A 22,257-nucleotide genomic window follows, 5' to 3' on the forward strand; every position below is an offset into this window, starting at 1 on the left:
CCTCCTCAAACGGACCGCTGACAGGCTTGTCAGCCACGGGAAAGATATACCGAATGCTGAGCTCTCCTTCAATGCACTGGTGGATGCACAGACCTCAGTAAAACTGTTCTACATTACTGAGGATAATGTAGTTGAAGCCACAAAGAACATGCCAGAACGTCTCCCAGTGGTGCCATCAACCATGCGCATTCACCAAGTCGCAACAGTTACCTTGGGAGAAATTAGTTACCGTGATGTGAGCTGCCTTTGCTCAACAAGACAGATCCTGGAGTGTCAGTGTTATAGCACCAAAACCTTTACCTTTGAGGTTCAGGCAACAGCACCCACACAGAAGGATAACAATCAGAAGCAGTCTGAAATTCCTTGGCAAAACTCAGACATCATCGGCCAGTGGTGTTCTCTGAAATATGATAATTTAATTTATCCTGGAATTATTCAAGAGGTGACCGAAACTCATGTTGAAGTCAAATGTATGCACCGGATTGGAGTCAACCGCTTTTTCTGGCCAAGTCGGGATGATGTCCTATGGTATTTGCACAATGATATCATCAGAATGATTCCTTCTCCAACACCTGTAACGTCACGTCATGTGGAGATCGACAGAGACATATGGTCCAAGATCTCAGAAGAAGGAGAGGAATGACAAAAGGAAGCTGAAAGGAAAGAAGAAGAGGAAGGAAAGAAGGAAGGACAGAAAGAAGGACAGAAAGGAGGAAGGAAGGAAACAAGAAAATGATGAAAAGAACACATGGGAGGGGAGAGGGGAGATTTAAAAAGATGTGTTATTAAGTGTCAATGCAGTTAAGTTGATGAGTTCAATTGAATCGATTTTTAAAATATTGTACAACATTAACACTTTGCTCACTTTGTTTATGGAAGCTCAAACATAGTAAACATAGCAACATTGAACAATTTTTATCCATCGGTTTTTTTGGGTAACAGGAGTAACAAGAAAATGCTTTACATTTGTGGCATCAAAATTAAATGTTTTTATCTTAAATAAAGGTTTCTCTTTTTCCCCTAATGTGTCCTGTCAATTGTGTTACTCCTCTCAACTGTGTTACTTTGACTGTCAACTGTGTTACATGTGAATTATGTGTCATAAATCTTTTAAATGTAGGATAAACTGTAATAACAATGATGGGGGACATTTCTAGAGAGGGAAGTCGTAACATAAGGATGTTGAACAACTCTACATTTAGTGTGATGTGGATTTATTATGTTGAAAAAAGCTTTATCCTTGATGATAGCATCCCACAGAATACCCATTATCCAGCTCAAAATTCATATTTTCAAATCAGTTAGACAGACAACCTCAAAAACCCAAAGTGAATAGATTTAAGACCTTTCAAACAAATGTTTTATCAAATGTGTAGTACTTCATTCTCATCTTCTATGACACAACTTTTGTCTGTAACACAGTTGCCAAAATAATGATTTGCATGTCTATTTTCATTTAAATATTTAAAAAGTAATTAGAGCTTAAGCTTGGCAATTAATGAATTTAGCACATTGGGGGGGTATATTATGGAAACAACTTGATTATTTAGTAAAAAAGCACACTAATTTCTTACATTTTTGGTTGATATGAAATGTACCCCTAATTATAGAATGACTCATAGGCTGTCTGTCCATCAATGATGCGTGGCGGGGGAACAGGGGGGGGTGGCGGGGACATGGGGCAAGTGACAAAGGGCTTCAGGAGGGACACATGGAAGGTCGGGTGAACCCGCATGGAAGGTGGGAGTAGTAGTCTATACGCCACCGGGTTCACCCGCCGCACCACCTTGAATGGACCCACGAAACGGGGCGCTAGCTTCCTGGACTCGACCCGGCGGGGAAGGTCCCGGTTCGAGAGCCACACCTTCTGCCCCGGGCGAAAGATCGGGGACAGGCGACACATGCGGTTGGCCTGAAGCTGGGACCGAACCAACGCCCGCTGAAGCGCCGCCCTCACCCGACTCCAGGTCCGGCAACAGTGACCGACGTGGGCTTGGACGGAGGGCACCTCACCCAGGAGGGCACTGGATGAAGCTCTTTCATCATCTTGTCCAGTTTTTTCTTCATGCGTGTGTCATTTTGGGGGGTCAGCACGGGGGTGTCTTTTGGCTGCATAGAACAATGTGCCAATTATATGTATGCCTTTGTATAGGTATGTCGTGTGTGAGTATATATATATATATAAAATACCGTATTATTCCAGATTCAGAACACAGAAGAAGTTCGTCCAACGTCTGTTTTAGGAGCCGCGAGCTGCAAGTTCAATCAACAGGGTTGCCAGATGGGATCAACAATTCCAGCCTAACTACAGTCTAAGAATAGCTCAATCCACCAAAAACCAGCCCAAAACCTAGATTGTCAGAAAACCGCTATTTACTATTGGGTAGGTGCCCATTGGGTAGGAGGCCTGTATGTCTGTTGTCAATGATATTTGTCAAATAAAATGTGATCAAAAGTAACCCATTCGTCGGGAATACGCCCCATCTGGCAACCCTGGGTCAAATAATTGACTGGCACAGTTGCAGTCCAGTACCCAGGACGGGTAGAACATTGTCCATTAGAAACAGGTTTCCATATTCCTCTTGAGCGCAGGAATGGCTTCATCATTGAAGGCAGGATACAGCTCTTCATCCACATGTTCACCGTCATCTTTACATCTGGCCACCCAGAGAACAGATACAAGCCTCACACCAGTCTTCTGGGCTTTATCCCATGTGGCTGGATGGCCGTGTTGAAAGACCACATGGGTGACTCGCTTATTTAATCTTTTTGTCACCTCAGCTCCCATATCGCACAGCTGCTGGATGATGGACTTGGAGTAATTCTCCGTTTTGCTTCTGGACCACACATCAACATAGGCCACAACATCTTTAAGGATGGCAGCAGAGTTGCTGTTTGTGGTCATCTTATTCACAATCACCTGTTGGACATGTTGTGAGAGGCTGTCCCGAGTGACCTCCGACCCAGGACAGACAAGGCGTAGCACAGAGTGACCAGGGGAGTCTTCATCACAGTCCACCGGCTCCTCTAGCTTGTTGGCGCAGTACTGGATCCACTCCAGGTAGACGTTGCAGAAGCTGGCCCTGGTGACGCCCTGGAGACAGTGGACGTAGTCCTCGTCTATCTTCACGCTGAACACCGCCGGGTCTCTCTCGATGTGGTGCCACTTGGTGTAGGACAGCAGAGCCTCCTGGATGGGGGCGTCCTTCATCCACGTCAGGGAGGTCAGCACACGTAGCTCCCCCTGCAGGCCAGAACGCGCCATTGGATAGCAGCTGACCTGTATTACAAAAAAATAAAATAATAATGTTACATATTCAGACTCCCCCCCCAACTCAGAAGCCCCTCCCAAAGGCAGCATCATGGACCAGCTCCTGCATCTTAATTTTAAGATACGAGAGCTTCTCTGGGGGGAGTTGTCTCATGGTGGGGGCCAAGCTGCTGAGAAAGGAGGACACATGATCCACCTTTTCTTTCCTCTTGCCCCTTCCCCTCTGCCCCTTCTCTCTGCCCTTCCTCTCTGCCCCTCCCCTCTGCCCTTCCCTCTGCCCCTCCCCCTTCTCTCTGCCCCTTCCCCTTCTCTCTGCCCCTTCCCTCTGCCCCTTCCCTCTGCCCCTTCCCCTTCTCTCTGCCCCTCCCCCTTCCCTCTGCCCCTCCCCTCTGACCCTCCCTTCTGCCCCTCACATGACTCACATGACTGCCAGGTACAAGCTAGGACTCAAACCCTCCTGTATGATCAACCCTAATGCCCAGTACAAATTTTCTTAAAGGGGTACGTCACTTTTTATTTACCTCATATTATCTCCAGCACTATGGCTGTGTTCGGAATGGCAGGGCTTGACGCTTACCTTTTCCCCAGGTAGCACTGTGCTACCATGTTGAAAAAATTGGTAGCACAGCAAGAATTTCAGTAGCACAATGAAAATTGCCAATGAAAAAAGAAAATGTTCGTATGACGACAACAAATTATCTTAATCATTACATATCAAAATTATCATAACCGGCTCTTGGCCATAATAAAAATGGAGACTCACACAATGTAAAGGGGAAGTAAGAATATTAATTTCAGTTGGCCCACGGTTCGGTATGAACCTCGGTTTTTGGGTCACGGTTCACGGTTCGTGTTTTTTTTAAATGCTACTATTTACTTACAAACTGTTACTTTACTTTATTTTGCTTATACTTATGGAACTTTAACATTTAGACACATTCCAGAATATGACTGGTATATTGTATAATATAAATATATATAAACAAAAAACACTTTCAAATGTGAATTACATAAACACTTTCAAATGTGACGTGTTGTGGATTGGAACTACAGATCATAAGCTTTCAAATGATGTGTCATACATTGAAATCCGAAAAAAGATGACGAAGTTTGAATGTTGTTAGACGTCAGGGAGGCACATATCGGGTTAAACACTGTCATGAAACCGGAAGCAAACGCTGCGGCTAACAAAAAACAGCGCTACGAACGTCTAAACTGTATTTTAATAACATAACAACGTGCTGATAGAACATCAACATGCTAAAAACACAACATAACTATACATAATTAGATGATCACACACACAGTCCTTGCTTTTGAACGCGTCCTAAAATTAAAGTATGTTTACAAGCCATGTATCGCTTACCGTTAGCCTCAAACAATAACAATGAACCCATTCCACAAAGTATACATGTAGCTGTTTCACGCAAGTGGTTTATGGTTTCACCAGCTGGCGTCACAAAAAAAGTGCCTCTTAGGCTTGAGGACTAGTATATAATAGGAGAGGAAGAAATGAAAGTAAAAATGCACTTTAGCTATGAGAGCTGTATCCAATATTCAGGGTTTCCGTTAACCGGTAATTACCGGTCTTTGTCCGGTAAAATATGTTGAAGTCCGACATGTTTAAACCTCTTCGGTCATAATGTCCGGTGAAAATAATTCCCTCTAAGCACAATTTGAATGCAATTCGCTAAAGTTTAATTGTCACATTCTGATTATAGGCTATGTTGTGTCTTGTTGTTCTCTAACTTACAAGATACACTTTATATTAATAATACTCGGGTCTCTGGAGCAACGTTCAACGAGCGTCTTTATTCAGCATCCCAACGACAACCAGACCACACTAGTCGATCGATGATAACATTGTCAAGATGTAATGCTACGGAGGCAATAGCAATCAATCCCAGATCTATGCTAAACATAGCAATATACTACAGGCTATTATATTTCAAAAAGTCTCGAGGGTTCCGAGTTGAAAGAACATTTCCCCTGGCTGCGTTTAGATGGGGAAGGAAACATGTTCTGCTCACCGTGCAAAAAATCGGGGAGGAATAACGGATTCATGAGAGGAGCAACGAATATGAGAATGTTGCACTTTTCAATAAAATGTTATAAATCTAGACATTGTGGTATTTCTTTATATACGTATCCCAGCCTGCCTATCAATTGTTTCTCAATAAACAGTTATGTTCTCCTCATTGTCATACTCCCGAGTCCGAGTAAGTATGACTTGACAGGCAGCTAGACTTAATGCCTTCCCAACCAGCGAGACCTGGTTATAGAAATGACGTTGTTTTATTGATAAAAAAGGGTAAACTGGAAAGAGAAAATAGAAAACTCACATTAATCCCAAACAATTTAACAGACGTCAAATTCAGTTAACGTAATGTGGAGTCCGTTCATTGATCGATGCAGTCTGTTCAGTTCCCAGTGTGGCGCGCGTTCAGCGCTGGACATATGGCATAGCGCGCATGCGAATCATGAAAGCCGATATTATTATATAGCTCGCATCTAATCGTATCGGATGAGAAATAGACATTAAACGGCATATATAGGCTACACAACAGTAATCACCACGACAAACAGCTATATTATATTTTAATATGATGACCGGAATATCTCACGTTTGTCCGGTAAATTGAAATCTTCCCGGACACGTTGACTGGCGCCAATTTTTTCTAACGGAAACCCTGATACCCATGATGCGCATTTTAAGCGCATAGGACACGTGTGAAGCATTTCTGCGACACGTGTTTCTGTTCACTGTTTTCATTCCCTCATCGCTTATACACATAAGTTTGACTGCGCATGACAGTAGTTCAGCAGTCTTTTAGTCGCACTGGTACTATTGAATGCATTTCCAAGTCGCACAGAAATATATTCATTCGCAAATGCGACCAAAACAGTCGCACTGTCGAGCCCTGAATGGTATACTAGCATACTGCATACTAGCATACTCAATGAGTATATACTGCATACTGCCTACTAAATTCATAATAAATATGTGAAAACCAGCCGACCATTTACACAGTATGCATACTGCCTCCCAGAATGCATTTCGCCGGGAGCGGCGAATTTAAACCTCCATTTTAAACCTCCATTAGCTAAAATATGTAATTTTGTAAATATGTAAAACCTGAAGGCATGAATAAACATGACACTCAAATTACCTCCTTGTAAAAACTGGGAGTAATTGTAGTCATTCGGGGCTTTTCAGAAAACATCCGGGGCTTGAGCCCAAGTAGCCACCCCTTAGCCCCGCCCCTGGTTTGTATGTTCTGCAGTTGAAAATGAGATGCCTTTGTTCAAAAGGATTGACAGTATAATAGTTAGAGATGACAATGCCTATCTTTTAATTTGTGAAGTCTCAACCATTTTTTTTTTTTGATGATCACTTAAATGCATTTGGTATTGAGGAGAAAACAGATGTTTTCACAGTGATCTGTGTAGATGACCTGGCGTACTGCCTGGCGTACAGCAACACAAAAGAAATATGCCACTTACCACTAAAGATTTTCAGAGTGCAAATAGGATTATGGACCTGAAAGAAGATCAATGAGGTGAGAATCAGTGAGGTGAACTCGGTTAATTGACTCCAAATTAAAAGACAAACATGTATAACAAAAGCACAAAGCAAAAATGCCACAGACATTGGCGCAATGCTGGACAAAATGGCCGCAGTTCAGAAACACCTGCTCTACCAAAATCCAATACATATGATGGACATTTGCTATCACTTCCAAAGTAATTCATAGGTCTTTAAATACAAGGACTACCACTAAACAACACTATTTTCCAATTATAATCAATTGGGAAACAACCATAATGATATTTACATTTTAACATTTTTGCACCTAAACTAAATTGTTTTTTTAAATGTACCTCAGTCACAAGAATGCAGATTTTGGGCTTTAACAGCAACACAAAAGAAATATGCCACTTACCACTAAAGATTTTCAGAGTGCAAATAGGATTATGGACCTGAAAGAAGATCAATGAGGTGAGAATCAGTGAGGTGAACTCGGTAAATTGACTCCAAATTAAAAGACAAACATGTATAACAAAAGCACAAAGCAAAAATGCCATTGGCGCAATGCTGGACAAAATGGCCGCTGTTGGCTTAATCTCACTTTGGTTGAAGTGATGCAACATTAGCTAGCAAAAAAACGAGTCTTCCTAATTCACTTAGTCCCCAAGAGTGTTTGAATGGCCAAATTGTATTTACATTGTACAGTTAGGTTAAATACCTTCCTCTTGGACTTAATTTAGCTAACTAGAAAGCCACGGTGATAGTCAACTTGGCTACAAGTGGTATGACGATTTTGAGTTATACCAGCTATTGCACAACAGAAAATATATGGACAGCTAGCATTACTTCACAGTCATTTATCAGAAGCTTTTATCCAAAGTGATTTACAATAAGTGCATTCAACATACTTACTTTCTCCGTTAATTCTGTCACAGCGTGACTGGCTGGCTGCAGAGACTCTTCCAGAATGTGCGCGGGCAACGATGTTTTTTTAGCTTCTTATAGAGAGTGACCACCGTCACTTCCTGGCGCCTTTTGAATATCCCATTTCCGGTGGTGACCAAACTCAATTTAATCAATTTCAATCAACAAGTACATTCAACATTTTCCATAAACGATTGAAGTCTACTTGATTAAACCATGTTCACAAAAGGAATATGAATTAATTGTGTTGCATATAGTGATTTCATTTGTGTAAATTCAAAGACCTGCTATTTCCCATTGTTTCAGTGTACAGACCCTGTGATAGGCAATTTTCATACGACACTGATGACCAAGTGTACATTGTCCCATACTGTAACTATGTATGAATCCATGCAGTTCATTGTTGTGAAATGTGGTGTAGCCTGTGAATAAAAGATTATTTCGGAGCAAGTTGTTGTCTTGTATTTAAAAAATAAAAAAAAGTAATAATAGGTATTGGTTGTGGTGGGTACAGTTGCTAGATTGGGCATTGGTTGTCCATAATATTCTACACCCTCGAGTTAATTATATTCTACACCATCAGTCAATTGTTACACCCATTAGTGTTAATATATTGGAGTCAAGTGTCTGGTAGTGTTGATTTTCTAACACTGACACTAGTGTAGAGTACTATTGTTTGGCTAATCCATGGGAGGGTATTTGATTGGGAGTTTATTTTATTGTTTGATTCATTTGATTGGGTAAAAGTATGCATGCAGAGAGTGATTGGCTTAGATAGAAATGGGGGCGGGCTTAATGGAGGTAATCTGGGTGGCAGGGAATCGGAATGACAGTATAGAGCGAGATGGGAGTTGGTAAATTGAGCTCTGAATGATTGTGTAGTTTGTTGAATCTTTTCTGTTAGTTCGTTCACTGTTAATTATTTACATGTACTAATGGATCAATGTGTTTTCAGTTTTACAATCTGTTTATTAGAGGAAGAAGGAAATCAAACCGAATTGTGTCAGTCTCATCATTTCACCCGTACTGCCGGAGCAAGCAGAAAATTCACCATTCAGCTAAACTAGAGGGAGAGCTGAACAATTGTAAAACACCCGCTGACGACCGCAGGAGGACGGACCGTCAGTTAGCTAAGGAATACAAGCCCGGTTGGACGCAACAGAAGCTCCGGGAGGACAAGGATCCATTCACCGGAGATAAGAGCAAGCTAAAGCCTGGTCAGGTTAGTGACGGAGCCGCGGCGCCCGCAACTGTAGCTAACTAGCCACTTGCTAGCCAGCGTAGCATTAGCAAACTAAGCTAGCGTGAGCCCTGTTGTTGCAATAGCGCAGCAGGCACGCGGTAGAGCTTATAGCACTCAAAGCTACAGCTAACTAGGCCGGCAACGGAGCCGTGGCACCCGCGACCGTAGCTAACTAGCCACTTGCTAGCCAGCGTAGCATTAGCAAACTAAGCTAGCGTTAGCCCTGTTGTCGCAATAGCGCACAGGCACGCGGTAGAGCTTATAGCACTCAAAGCTACAGCTAGCTAGGCAGGCAAGGAGTGAAACAATCCACGGCTAGCTTCAACTGGTTAACCCAACTGCAAGAATCCACAGCCAGCTAGGCTAACCTACAAGACCCACCAAGAAAGGAATTGCGAGCTAATAGCAGCTACCCAGAGAGCTACCCACACCCAGCACTCTTCTCTGTGACTCTATTGACTGTTTGCATTAAAATAGGTTTGTGTGTACCTGGGTATTAAGTCGTCGGGGGGAGGAAAATCCTCTCCCACTTTATTATTTTATTTTTAGCAGTATCCCTGGGATGACCCCACGGTGAACCTGGTTCCGCTGCCGAAGACTAGTTAAGGAAGTGCAGGGACCAGCGCAAATCAGCTCAGGGAGTCAGAGAGGGCTGAAGATATAAGATAGAAAGACGAAACAGGTACACACAAGTTATTTCTGAGTCACAGGCAGAATGGAAGCACTAAGGACCGAAAGGGAAAAGTTGGCAGTCACTTTTGAGAGAGGATACCGCCACATCATCAGGTCAGTGGCATTGATGGGCGAAGATGACATGAAACGCGAGTGGATAGCGCTCCTATCAAACGCGAAAGACCTAAACTCTGCAGACGACAATTATGAGGAAGGGTTGCAGGCCAAAGCAAGTCAGGAACCTGAGACGGGTAACAGTCAGCTTCTTCAAGACATCACCAAGGCCGCTGAGGAGAGAGCTCAGAAGGTTGAACAGGTCGGTCACGTTTTAAAGGCCAACATGTGGACAAGGTTCGCGGGGGTCGAACTTTCATCCACAATTAGACGAGCAGAAAGGAGTCACGAAGGCGCGAAGAGGATCAGTCTAGAAGAGGCAACCCACGACGTTTGTAAAGAACGAAGCACACTCACAGAGAGCCTCATCATCAAAGCGCGAAGTCTGCTATCAAGCTGGGGGGAGTGGATCCCTGTAGTTGAGGCGTGCAACACGAGAAAGTCACTAGAGGAGCTGGAGGACAAAAGGGATGAACTTTGGGAAACGTTTGTGACTGAATTTGGAAGAGTTGAGAAGGAGAATACTGACAAAATGGCCGACAAGGCCGCCGCAGCAAAGCAAATGGCCACCGACGCTCTCGCCGAAGATGAGAGGAAAAGGGCCGACGTTCTCGCCGAAGATGAGAGGAAAAGGGCCGATGCTCTCGCCGAAGATGAGAGGAAAAGGGCCGATGCTCTCGCCGAAGATGAGAGGAAAAGGGCCGACGTTCTCGCCGAAGATGAGAGGAAAAGGGCCGACGTTCTCGTCGAAGAAGAGGCCAAAGATCGAGCGGCGAATAGAGAAAGGGCCGACGCTCTCGCCGAAGATGAGAGGAAAAGGGCCGACGTTCTCGCCGAAGAAGAGGCCAAAGATCGAGCGGCAAATAGAGAAAATAAAGAAGCCATCGCCAAGCTGGAAAGGAAAGCCGCTGAGGCAAGACTGAAGTCAGCTGATAGCGTGGCCGAGTTTGAGAAGGAGACAGCGAAGGTGAAATTGGGGGCCGAAGAAGAGATCGCTGAGGCAAGGCAGAAGGCGGCCGTGATTGAGTTGAAGGCAGCAGAAATAGCCGCTCAAGAGCGCGCCAAACTACTGGAGGCTCAGCGGGAAGCATGGGAACAAGCCCGGGAGGCAGGGCTGGAGAGCGCCACATATGGAGGCAACCGCACTAGAGCCAAGATCAAACTCCCTCCAACAAGGCTGCCCGTGTTCAGCGGGTGTATGAGAGATTTTCATCGCTGGCGGAAAGATTGGGAGAGCCTGCAGCAGCAGGGAGACCCATCGGGGTCGCCAGAGGTGAAGAAACTCCACCTTCTCGAGAGCATAGACCGAAAGGTTTTCGAGGAACTCAAACTCTCGAGCTACCGCTCAGCGGAGGACGTATTCAAAGCCTTGGAGAATCGGTTTGGAGACAAGGCAACCATCGCGCTGCAAATTATTGAGGAATTGGAAAGAATACCAGCGGTAAAAGGAAACCAGCCGAGGAAAGCGATCGACCTTATTCAGGCAGTGGAAAGAGCCCTCATGGACCTGACTGACTTAGGAGAAGTGGGCGCTATGAAGAACCCACTTGTAATTAAGGCCATCGAGAGCAAACTGCCAGATCGCGTGCAGGAAGGCTGGTTTACCTTTGTAACCGAACCCGAAAACCAAGTCACCCCAGACAAGCAATTCGATGCTCTTCTTCTGTTTCTGAAAAGGCAGGAAGTAATCCTCGAAAGGATGGCGCGAATCCGAGGCTCCACAGAAACCTCTGGGGGAACACCGGAGAGGCCAGTCAGATGGGAGAAGAGGGCATTCACGAGGGCCACGGAGAAAGACTCACCGGTAGATGAAGAAGAGGAGGAACATCGAGGTGAAACCAGAGTCACGGGCAGGAACTCGGAAAGAAGAGAAGAGTGTGACATCTGTGGAAGCGATCAGCACGGTGGCAAAATATTCTTCTGCCAAAAGTTCAAGAGTGTCAGTCTGGCAGAGAAACGAGCCATAGTAAGGCAAAGCAAAGCCTGTCAGAAATGTTTGGGCATGCACGGCGCCGACGGGGAGTGTAGTAACCGGTACCTGTGCAGAGTGTGCAAGCGGGATGAAGGAAGGGCAAGTCATCACTACCTTCTGTGTCCCGAGTGGAGTGAGGGAAAGAAGACAGGGCCAGGGTTCGCTGACAAGCAACGAGAATTCCTGGATTCTTTGGGACTCAACCCTGAACAGGAGAGGAGGGCGAAGGCATTCACCAGTAAGGCTTCGATGACGCTGAGCGCGGGCGCAGAAGGCGGAAGTCTCTTCGCAGAGGATGGGCCAGAGGAACATCCAGTACTAATGATGATATTGACAGTCAAAACAGAAGATGGATATGCCCTGGGAACTCTCATAGACCTCGCCTCCGACACAAATTATATCACCAACCGGGCCGCCGATCGGCTCCGACTGGAGCGGAAGCAAGTAACACTGACTGTGCATGGAGTCGGTGGAATGAAGGTCAAGGTCAAGACTAATAAGTACCTGCTAAAGGTCAGAGCGTGGAGCAACAACAGATGGAGTCCCCACGAGATGGTATGCTACGGGCTCGACACAATCGCTCGTGCAGACAAGGTCATCAGTCCAGAGCGACTCTGTAAGTTCTTCCCTGGGGTCGAGAAGGAAGAGCTGGTCCGACCTAAGGAAATCGAGCTCTTGATCAGCCACCGAGAGGGACGACTCGCTCCACGGTGGAGAAGAGGGACGGGAGACTTGGTGCTGTGGGACGGGCCTCTGGGGAAGACCGTGGGAGGAACGCACCCAGACCTGTTTGAAAGTTGGGAAAGATCCGCACACAACTCCCAGACGCACTTTGCGCGTTCTCTGAGAACGGAGGCAGTAAGATTTGAGGAGATCCCCTGCAAGACGCCCAGCGCAAAAGAAGAGGATGGAGACCAGAAGCCGCAAGGTCATGAAAAGACCGGGAGAACAGCTGCAAGCAGCAAAGAGGTCCTCGAGTGGTGGAGCTGGGATAGCATCAGCGCCGCGTGCGAGCCAAAGTGTGGAGGGTGTCGCTGCGGAAATTGTCAGCCGGGCGGGAAAGAGATGACTCTCGCAGAGGAAAAGAAGATCAAAACCTACGCAATTACCCGCGTCAACATCGGGGACAAGCCAGCCGGATGCATCGCCCAGCTGGCCATGAGGAAGACGGCAAGGCTGCCAGAGGTCGCCCACCTAAAAGAAGAGCGGAGAGCACTTGAGGAGGACACCTATGTAGACGACATTCTAGCGTCTCATGGCGACAGGAGAGAGCTGAGGAGCATCACGGAGGGAATCGAGAGGACGCTCAACGCTGGAGGTTTCGCTCCGGAACCACGGATCCAGTCGGGTCAAAGTGGGAGGAGCAAAGAGGGCCAGCCTGCAGAAACGAGGGCCAATGTGGAGCCAGAGTCAGAGGTGTTGGTGCTGGCTGATCAGCTGAGCGAGGAAACATCCAGGGGAGTGGCTGTAAGTGCTCGAGACAGCGTGAGCATGCTGCAACGGAAAGCGTTCACTGCAGCTGTAACACGCGCTCAGGCGAGGAAGGGGCTGGACCCGAAATGCGGCATTGAGGAGGAAGCAAATGCAAAGGGGACATCCACACCGGTTGGGAGTTCCAGGGACCCCGAGCATGAGAGGGAGAGGCTCTGGGGCGCTGCTCTCATGGACCTGATTGAGCCAGAACGCTTCAGTGAGATAGGCAGGCTCATTCGGGTAGTTGGGTGGGTCCGGCGAGCTGTTAGGCAGTGGTTGGTTTGCAGGAGGGCTCCAGAAGACGCAAAGTGGGAGGCTACACGCCCGAGGGAGACAAGAAGCGGAGTTAGCCTCGGCGTCCAGGAGCTGAACGCAGCTTTCCGCGACCTGTGTCTGGCTGCACAGGATGGAACAGAGTTTCCTAAGACGACTTGGGACAGACTGGTAGTTGAGAGGGTCGAAGGGCCGGGGCTGCTGGTGTGTTCCGGAGGAATCCAGGAGGCGAAGGAGGTGGGAATCCCACTTGTCCCCTACACTGCATGGATCAGCACTCTGTTGGCAGGGGAGGCCCATGGGGCGAACCACGAGGGGTTGGCTGGCACCCTATTGAAGATGCGCAAGAAGGCGTGGGTGATTCAGGACGAGGAAGGAGCGAGGGCCACGATCTCTTCCCAACGCTCGACCGAGACGTTGGGCGGGTGGTCGTGCTGCTTCCCGTGGAGGAGCAGTAGAAAATAACTGTATTAAAGAGAGGGAAAGTTGTGGTCCATTTAGGCACAAAGGACCAATGGACCAAGTGGGAGGTGTTTGGCTAATCCATGGGAGGGTATTTGATTGGGAGTTTATTTTATTGTTTGATTCATTTGATTGGGTAAAAGTATGCATGCAGAGAGTGATTGGCTTAGATAGAAATGGGGGCGGGCTTAATGGAGGTAATCTGGGTGGCAGGGAATCGGAATGACAGTATAGAGCGAGATGGGAGTTGGTAAGTTGAGCTCTGAATGATTGTGTAGTTTGTTGAATCTTTTCTGTTAGTTCGTTCACTGTTAATTATTTACATGTACTAATGGATCAATGTGTTTTCAGTTTTACAATCTGTTTATTAGAGGAAGAAGGAAATCAAACCGAATTGTGTCAGTCTCATCATTTCACCCGTACTGCCGGAGCAAGCAGAAAATTCACCATTCAGCTAAACTAGAGGGAGAGCTGAACAACTATTGACACTACTAAAGTGTTAGCCAGTGTTAATTTTCAACTCCTTACAGTGTTGAAATAACTCTTGATGAGTGTAAAAACATTAACACTTTCAAAAGTGTTAATTCAACACTAAAAAGAGTGGACACATATAAACACTTTTCTAGTGTTAAATGTAACACTCTCAGAGTTAATTTAACACTGGTGATGTTGCTGTGTAGGTTAGGCTACAGTGTAACAAATATTGTTGCACAATTATACTGGTAATCAAATATAGTAAGATTGTAATATATATTACAGTTGGAGAACTGGAGAAAAGCCTGATAAGAACACATAAGTTACATAAAGGAGGTATTGCTTCTGGTCATTTTTATATTGACTGCATGTTCTATAATAATAATAATAATAATAATAATAATAATAATAATAATAACTTTATTTGTATAGCGCTTTTCCTGCAAACGTTGCAGCTCAAAGTGCTTTGATCATTATATAATCATAATTTAATGATTTTGTCATTTAAAGGCAATATTAAAAAGATGGGTTTTCAGTCTTGAACATAATGTGCTACGGTTGCATCCCTAAGGTAAACTGGCAGTGCATTCTACAATCTGGGTGCATAAAATGAGAATGCAGCCTCACCAAATCTCTATGCATGCGCCATGCCATTTGCTTTTCGTTCATGCATGCTAAATTATCTATAAAGGTCACACAAAACATCAAGGGACTGTACTGCACTGACATCATGTTTTGTGTTTGTTTCATATATATATATATTAAAACATGTGACTAAGTGACTACTAAATGTGACTAAGAATCAGCAGGAAATTGTCTACGGTTGTGAATGCACATCTGCAAGTCAAGTTGCCTTTTAGAATAGGTCTCCATTTGTGTTAACTGTAGCCTGAAGCCACAGCGATCAAATGACGTGAGTGGTTGACGACACTAAATGGCAACACTTAAAATAGCGTACCTGCCAGCCTCCGCTCATCCACTAGCTGATGCCATCGCGACCCTATCAGCAGTCAGCAGTGTTTCAGAACCGCTGTGTTGGCGACAGCTCCTTAAGTCAGAAGTCTCTAGGGGCAGTTTAGGCTCACAATACATATTGTTGAATTAGTTTCATAGATCCATATATTTTCAAGATTATTGCGAGACGCACAGAGGAAAAAATATGGATTTTGATCGACCAAATAACGTCTCATTTTTTGATTTTGCTGGGGGGATTCAACTACTCCATGGAGAGGACACCAAGACAGTCCTGCCTGTCATTTTGATAGGGATTTGTGTGACTGGAATAGTGGGGAATGTGCTGGTATTACTGATTCTCATGCACGACTTTAGAAACGGGAGGGCGTCCGAAGTCAAAGCGCTCCTCGCCACCCTGAGCTCCACAGACTTGTTGATACTGATGCTGTGCGCTCCTGTACGCGCGATGACATATTACAGACAGACGTGGACTTTGGGGAGCTTTGTCTGCAGAACAGCGGATTGGTTTCAGCACTCCTGCGTGGTTGCTAAAACGTTAACTCTTATGGCCACGATCAGGACAAGACATAACTTTGTGTCAAGCACGTCCAAATGTGTTTTCTTTAGTTCGGCGCGAATATATGGAGCTCTGGTATTCATATGGACGGTATCAATGATCTTTCCGATCCCCCATATCATGTTCGCCTCTTTAAAACCATACAACGACATCAATCTCTGCGTCTCTGAAACGCCAGGCGTTTGCTCCGCTGATTTCATGAACGTGTTCTACAAGATCTACCCAACGTCAACCTTCGCGATCCCGATCATTTTCACCGTTGCATATTACACCAAAACCCTGTGCGACACCAAGCCAACAGTGAACCATGCACCCAATCCTCAACTACGTGAAGTCAACCTGGTTTTGTTATGCATCAGTGGTGCAGATGCTCTCATGCTGCTGCCCGAATGGGGCACCTGGACGTGGGCCAGGCTCGGACGCAATTATAATAAGCCTCCAATCGGTTTTGTCATTTTTGCCCAGGTCTTCCTGTACGCATCCAGCTCTCTGACTCCGGTCATTTTACTGACCATGTATGGCGACATGAGGCAGGGTGTAAGCACCCTATGGTTTTTCATAACTTGCAGAGGCTCAAAAGATGTCAACATTACTCCAAATCCAAAAACGGAAGTCATTGACATTAATTCTCAAGTGAACTTAGAGTGTGCGTCCTCGTCTGCAAAGCCAGATTTGGATAAAGACGCGTCGGAAATAACCTTTCCGGACTTGAAATACTTTTGGAAAGAGCGCAGGAATACGACTGCCAATGTGGAACATGATCCGTTGCCATGGGAACGGGAGGAAAAAAAACAAAAACAGTTGTCATCAGTTTAAATAATATTATTTTGTTTGTGTTTCTAACCATTCATCAATTGACTTGTCTTTGTTTCTATCATTTGAAAGTACTTGTCCCTACCTATAACCTATCTGTAATGCAGGTATTACTGTATATAGGCCTACAGTAACTGCGGTTTAGGTTGTGTATTTATACAGGCCTATTGTACATTAAGTTATTGTATTTGCTGTAGGCCTATGTGGAATTCTTATAAACCTTAGATCTGCAAACAAATGTATGGTAATTGGAGCTCCTGAGATCCAGTCCATTTTTTATTTATTTTTGCCATTTGAAGCCTAGAACATGTACTGTGAATACTATGTTACAATATGTAGGCTAGCTATCCACATTGCCTTTGTAAGTAGAATATACATAAACTTGATGACGACGAGGGCTTAAAAGGGACATATGGTATTTGTGTTTTAGATTTGTGGTTGCTCTATTATTAAAAGTTGTTTCCCAAATGTGCTGAGTCTCCTTGTTCTTACACGTAGACAAGTATGGTGTGGGTATACTGTATATTATACACATGGAAGCTGTGTGTATTCAGAATAACTGCATGATATTGAGCCAATGTATTTGAGCTCGACTGCTGACCGTTGCCCCTGACATTCCAGCATCTTATTTGCGATTATTAGGCTACATTATGCATTTTAGAGATAATCAAATGAATCTCACGCACATCTTCAACTTTTTGATAAGAACACTTTGTGCCATCGTATTGTTCTAACTGCTTAAATGTGGACTAATATTGTTGTCTTTTGCTGTCACATTGTCCTAAAGTGTGGTTGTCCCAATCACATATTTCTTTTGTTTTTATTGGACAGAGACAGGAGAGAAAGACAGGAAGTAAGTAACCTTAGGAGGGGGTACTGTATGTCAGCGGGGCAATGGCTGGATTCTAACCCATGCCAACATGGGTTTACAGTTTGTGTGCACTGTAGGCCATGGAATCTAGACCACTGGTTTTAGACCACTGGACCACCCCAGGCCACCTGGCACATTGTCTTGGCCAAGCTGTACTAGTCAATGGCCAAGTTTGCATTGCATCTGACATTGTTCCACAAGTAATAACAACAACTTGTATCCAAGACAACCAATAATGTATTTGGTTGTAGCTTTGTTTTCCCTAATAACTAATCAAGTGGAAATACAATTTGGCCTGGTTCAATCTGTTGGGATGACTGATTCAAAAGGTTATCAAGTGTCGATGCAACGAGGAGACCACAGATTCGGGGTTCATTTCATTCTAAGTGGATAGATGATAACCTTTTGGGAGCTTTTTTAAAAGGGTCCTTCTTTGCAGTTGCTTCCATTTACCACCACAAATGTCGGCCCCCTGAGAAGCCCAAGCCCAGAGAGATTTGACATTTAAGTGTTTTGTATAGAGGATGAAGATCAAAGGTGAGTGGTGAGGAGAAAGCCTCAAGCTTTGAGACATACGGTACTTGTACCCTTCCACACGTCAGCATGATGCATTCATGGCACAATATGCCATGGCTTCAAATGAGTCCTCGTATAGTTAAATTAAGACACCCAAAATCAGGTTAAAAACTACTGACACTGTTGGGAGTTCTATTGATCACAACAAACTAAGTCAAAGAACCTCGCAGCAAATAAGAACAACATTTTGATAATATGTTTTTATGAACATGTGTATTGATTGATTGATTGAAAACCTTTATTGTCCCCAATGGGGAAATTTTGTTGTCAAACAGCTCAGTTAGGGCAGAAAACATTCAATACAGAAAACAGAAACATTCAATAAAATACATAAAACAGTGCAGGCTCAATAAGTAAAAAGTTCCAAAAGTTCCAGCTCCAGGTCTCCCCCACCCTGCAGGGCCTGGTTGTAGAGTCGGAGTGCAGCTGGAACAAAGGACTGTCCAAATCTTTTTGTACTTTGACGGGGGAGAACAAATCTGTGGCTGAACTTGCTCCTCATCCCCGCCAGCTCGCAGTACATCGGGTGGGAGGGATTGGCCAGCATGGCCGCCAGTTTTTTCCCCATCCTCTGTTCTGCCACCACCTCTAGGCTGTCCAGCCCGGTCCCCACCACAGAGCTGGCCTTCTTCACCAGTTTGTTTAGCTTCGCAGCATCCCTGGCACAGATGTTTCCACCCCAGCAGGCCACGGCGAAGAACAGAACGCTGGCAACCACCGACTGATAAAACATTTGCAGCAGCTTGTTGCAGACACCGAAAGACCTCAGCCTTCTCAGGAAAAACAGTCTGCTCTGCCCTTTCCTGAGAAGAGCCTCGGTGTTGTCAGTCCAGTCCAGTTTGTTATTAATTTGTACTCCCAGGTACCTGTAGGAGTCCACCCTCTCGACTTCCACCCCCTTGATGGTGATGGGGGCTGGGGTCCTTCTCTTCCTCCTAAAATCCACCACCAACTCCTTTGTTTTGCTGGTGTTAAGCAAAAGGTAGTTGGTGTCGCACCACTGCACAAAGCTCTCCACCAGGGCCCTGTACTCCTCATCCCTGTCGTCTGTGATGTAACCGACGATAGAGGAGTCATCCGAAAACTTCTGCAGGTGGCACTGGTCGGAGCTAAACTGGAAGTCGGAGGTATAGAGGGTGAAGAGAAAGGGTGACAGAACAGTTCCCTGGGGGGCACCGGTGTTGCACACCACCACCTCAGACTGACAGCCCTGCAGTCTCACATACTGACGCCTGTCTGTGAGGTAGTTGTGGATCCAAGCCGTCAGGGAGTCCTCCACACACATCACTGCTAGTTTGTCAGCCAGCAGTGATGGCTTGATAGTGTTAAATGCACTGGAGAAGTCGAAGAACATGGTCCTCACCATGCTCTGTGGCCTCTCCAGGTGTGTGTAGGCCCTGTGCAGCATGTAAATATACAGTATATATGCGTTTGAATGAGTTGATGATTAGTATAAAGGTGCAAACATTCTATTCAGTTAAAGTTGTGTCATGCAAAACTATTCGATCATTTTAATTTCATAATCTGGTCTAGTCTTCTCCGACAGTCCTCTTCATAGCCTTTATTGATGTAAACCAGCTCCTTACCTTCTTGTGATCTTATGCATCTATGCTTTTTCTAAAATGTGTTTTCTTTTTCCTTTCCTAACACCGGGGGAGCCACCCCTCCTAAATTTCGTTGTTTGGTACCTGTACTGTAGCAATGACAAATAAAGTCCATTCCATTCCATTCCATTATCTGGTGGTCCATATTGGCAGTTATTGCTAGACCCTTGTAAATACCTTACCATTACTCATCTCTGTCTGAGAGGGATACACATTGCTCAGTGGCCCAAAGCAATGAATCAGTCAACCATACATATCCTCTACATTTCTCCAAACATTAAAATACCCCCACAGAGTGTCTGTGCTTAGACAGTTGAATTGCTTTGGGTTTTGAATTTGAGCTTTAGCTATATTCTTGACAGTAAGCATGTACTGTATGATGTTCTTGAAAATCTATGGCAACACTGTGGCAATCACACTTCCTGGCCATAATGTAACCCATTATGTAATGTTGGCTACTGTAATGGTATGGCAATGCCCTAATGCATGTTGCTTCAATGGACTAAATAACCAGAGCACATTGGCATTCAAATGAAATGTAGCCTTAGGGGATAAAAAAAAAATCCATTAAGTCTCATTTCAGATATACTGTATATGAACGGCCATTATGAACATAGAATTACAAAAAGACTTCCTGCTAGCTAGCACACCAGCAAGAACTCGAAGCTAGCTAACCATCTCCAGTCATTCCCAAAAGGTTGCCAGTTGGAACCAAAGCTAAAATGCTCTCGGGACGTGGCTGTAACCGAGCACTGAAAACAGTTACTGAACTCCTGTTGAACCGGCTGTGGCGCAGGAGGTAGAGCTGCCGTCTAATGATCGCAAGGTTGGCAGATCGGCGGTTCAAGCCCCGGCTGGCCACATGTCGAAGTGTCCTTGGGCAAGACACTGAACCCCAAATTTCTCCCAGTGAGTGGGGCAGAGCCTTGCATGGTAGCTTGCAGCCATTGGTGTGTGAATGGGTGAATGAGAGGCCGTTGTAAAGTGCTTTTGGATAAAGGCGCTATATAAGTGCAGGCCATTTACCATTTACAATGTGTGTTGTGGGACGTTGTATGATGTGCACAAAACAAAGAAGAACAAAACCAGAAGCCAACCTGCCCGTAGGAGAAGAGAGCTAAAAAGGCAGATACGTTTTTTTGCCAATGACCGTCCCAGCCCAGCGCCCACACTGGCTCTTTGAGTCAGATAGGCAGCCAACAGGGAAACCAGCTGACAGAGAGAGAGAGGGTCGTCACACTACAGTATATCTTTCTTTCTATCTATCTACACAGGCAGACACAGGCAGACACGGATGGACAGACAGACACGGACACAGACACAGACACAGGCAGAGACACAGGCAGACACAGACAGACAGACACACAGGCAGACACAGACAGAGACACAGACAGAGACACAGGCAGAGACACAGACAGAGACACAGGTTTGGTCAAGTTTGATTTATAGTGAGAAAGTAGTACCCAACATTTATTAGGCCAACTTCAAGAAAATAGTGCCACCTCCTGGTTGGGAATGACTAGAGCTACAGTACACGTTTTCAGATCAGTGTTATATGAGGTAATCTGTGAGTGTACTGTATATAGTAGTATATATGTTACGGTACATGTGGGAATACGGTACATGTGGGAAAACTAGGGTTAGGGTTAGGTGCTAGGGTGCTATGGTTAGGGGTAGGGTTAGGGTTAGGGTTAGGGTTAGACATGCCAGCATGTACCAAGTCGACGTAGCACCTGACCCTAACCCTAGTTTTCCCACATGTACCGTATTCCCACATGTACCGTTACATATACATATATACATAGTAGTAAATTAACATGGATTTTTATTCAATATAAACCCCATGACTTGGAGAGGTTTTATAGGCTGCCTATGACTACTATTACTTGTAATTTGTGGAATGTGGAAGTACTGTATTGACTGTATCATCCTTGATGATCGATTGTCTTAAATACTGCTCAGGTAGCTTCCCTGTTGCCATATAGGGGTAGGTTGCAACACCCGGTGCCTAATGTCAGAACCCAGAATCTAATCCGTCAAATTTGATTTAGTGAGACTGAGGTCATGTTCTCACATAAAAGTCAGAATCGAGACCCGGAGCAAGTGGATGAGTTCGCAACATTGTTGCATAAATTATTTCTCTGATTGGCATTCTCACAGCCCTTCATGTAAACCTGAGAACATTGAGAATTGCCCGTTCGTCCCGCTCTTATCCAGATCAACACTCGTGCGCTGTTGTTTTCCTATGGACAGCCTCGAGCAGCGTTCATACCAAAAGCGAAGCGAAGCAAAGTGATGGATGCGTCGTTTGTAAGCGGACCGAAACCACCCTTTTCAAGTGGAGCATCCGTTGGTTCTTTGCTGCGGGAGCGACTTCGAATGCGCATTCTCACAGCTCCAACCGACGCAGAGTAAAGCAAATTTTATCCTAAACTCTGTTTCAAGTGAAGCAAAT

General features: G+C 45.1%; 1 protein-coding gene across 1 annotated transcript; it reads left to right on the forward strand.

Moving 5' to 3' along the window:
• Window positions 1–15,566: 15,566 nt before the first annotated feature.
• LOC308167556 (G-protein coupled receptor 151) lies at window positions 15,567–16,754 on the forward strand (the record flags this gene model as incomplete). The annotated part of the gene is made up of 1 exon (XM_080541973.1): window positions 15,567–16,754. The coding sequence occupies one exon, from the start codon at window positions 15,567–15,569 to the stop codon at window positions 16,752–16,754; it is 1,188 nt and encodes a 395-aa protein (XP_080398099.1).
• Window positions 16,755–22,257: the final 5,503 nt, after the last annotated feature.

Source organism: Nansenia antarctica, assembly GCF_963989245.1.
Source record: "Nansenia antarctica genome assembly, chromosome: 1".
Taxonomy (NCBI): Eukaryota; Metazoa; Chordata; class Actinopteri; order Argentiniformes; family Microstomatidae; genus Nansenia; species Nansenia antarctica.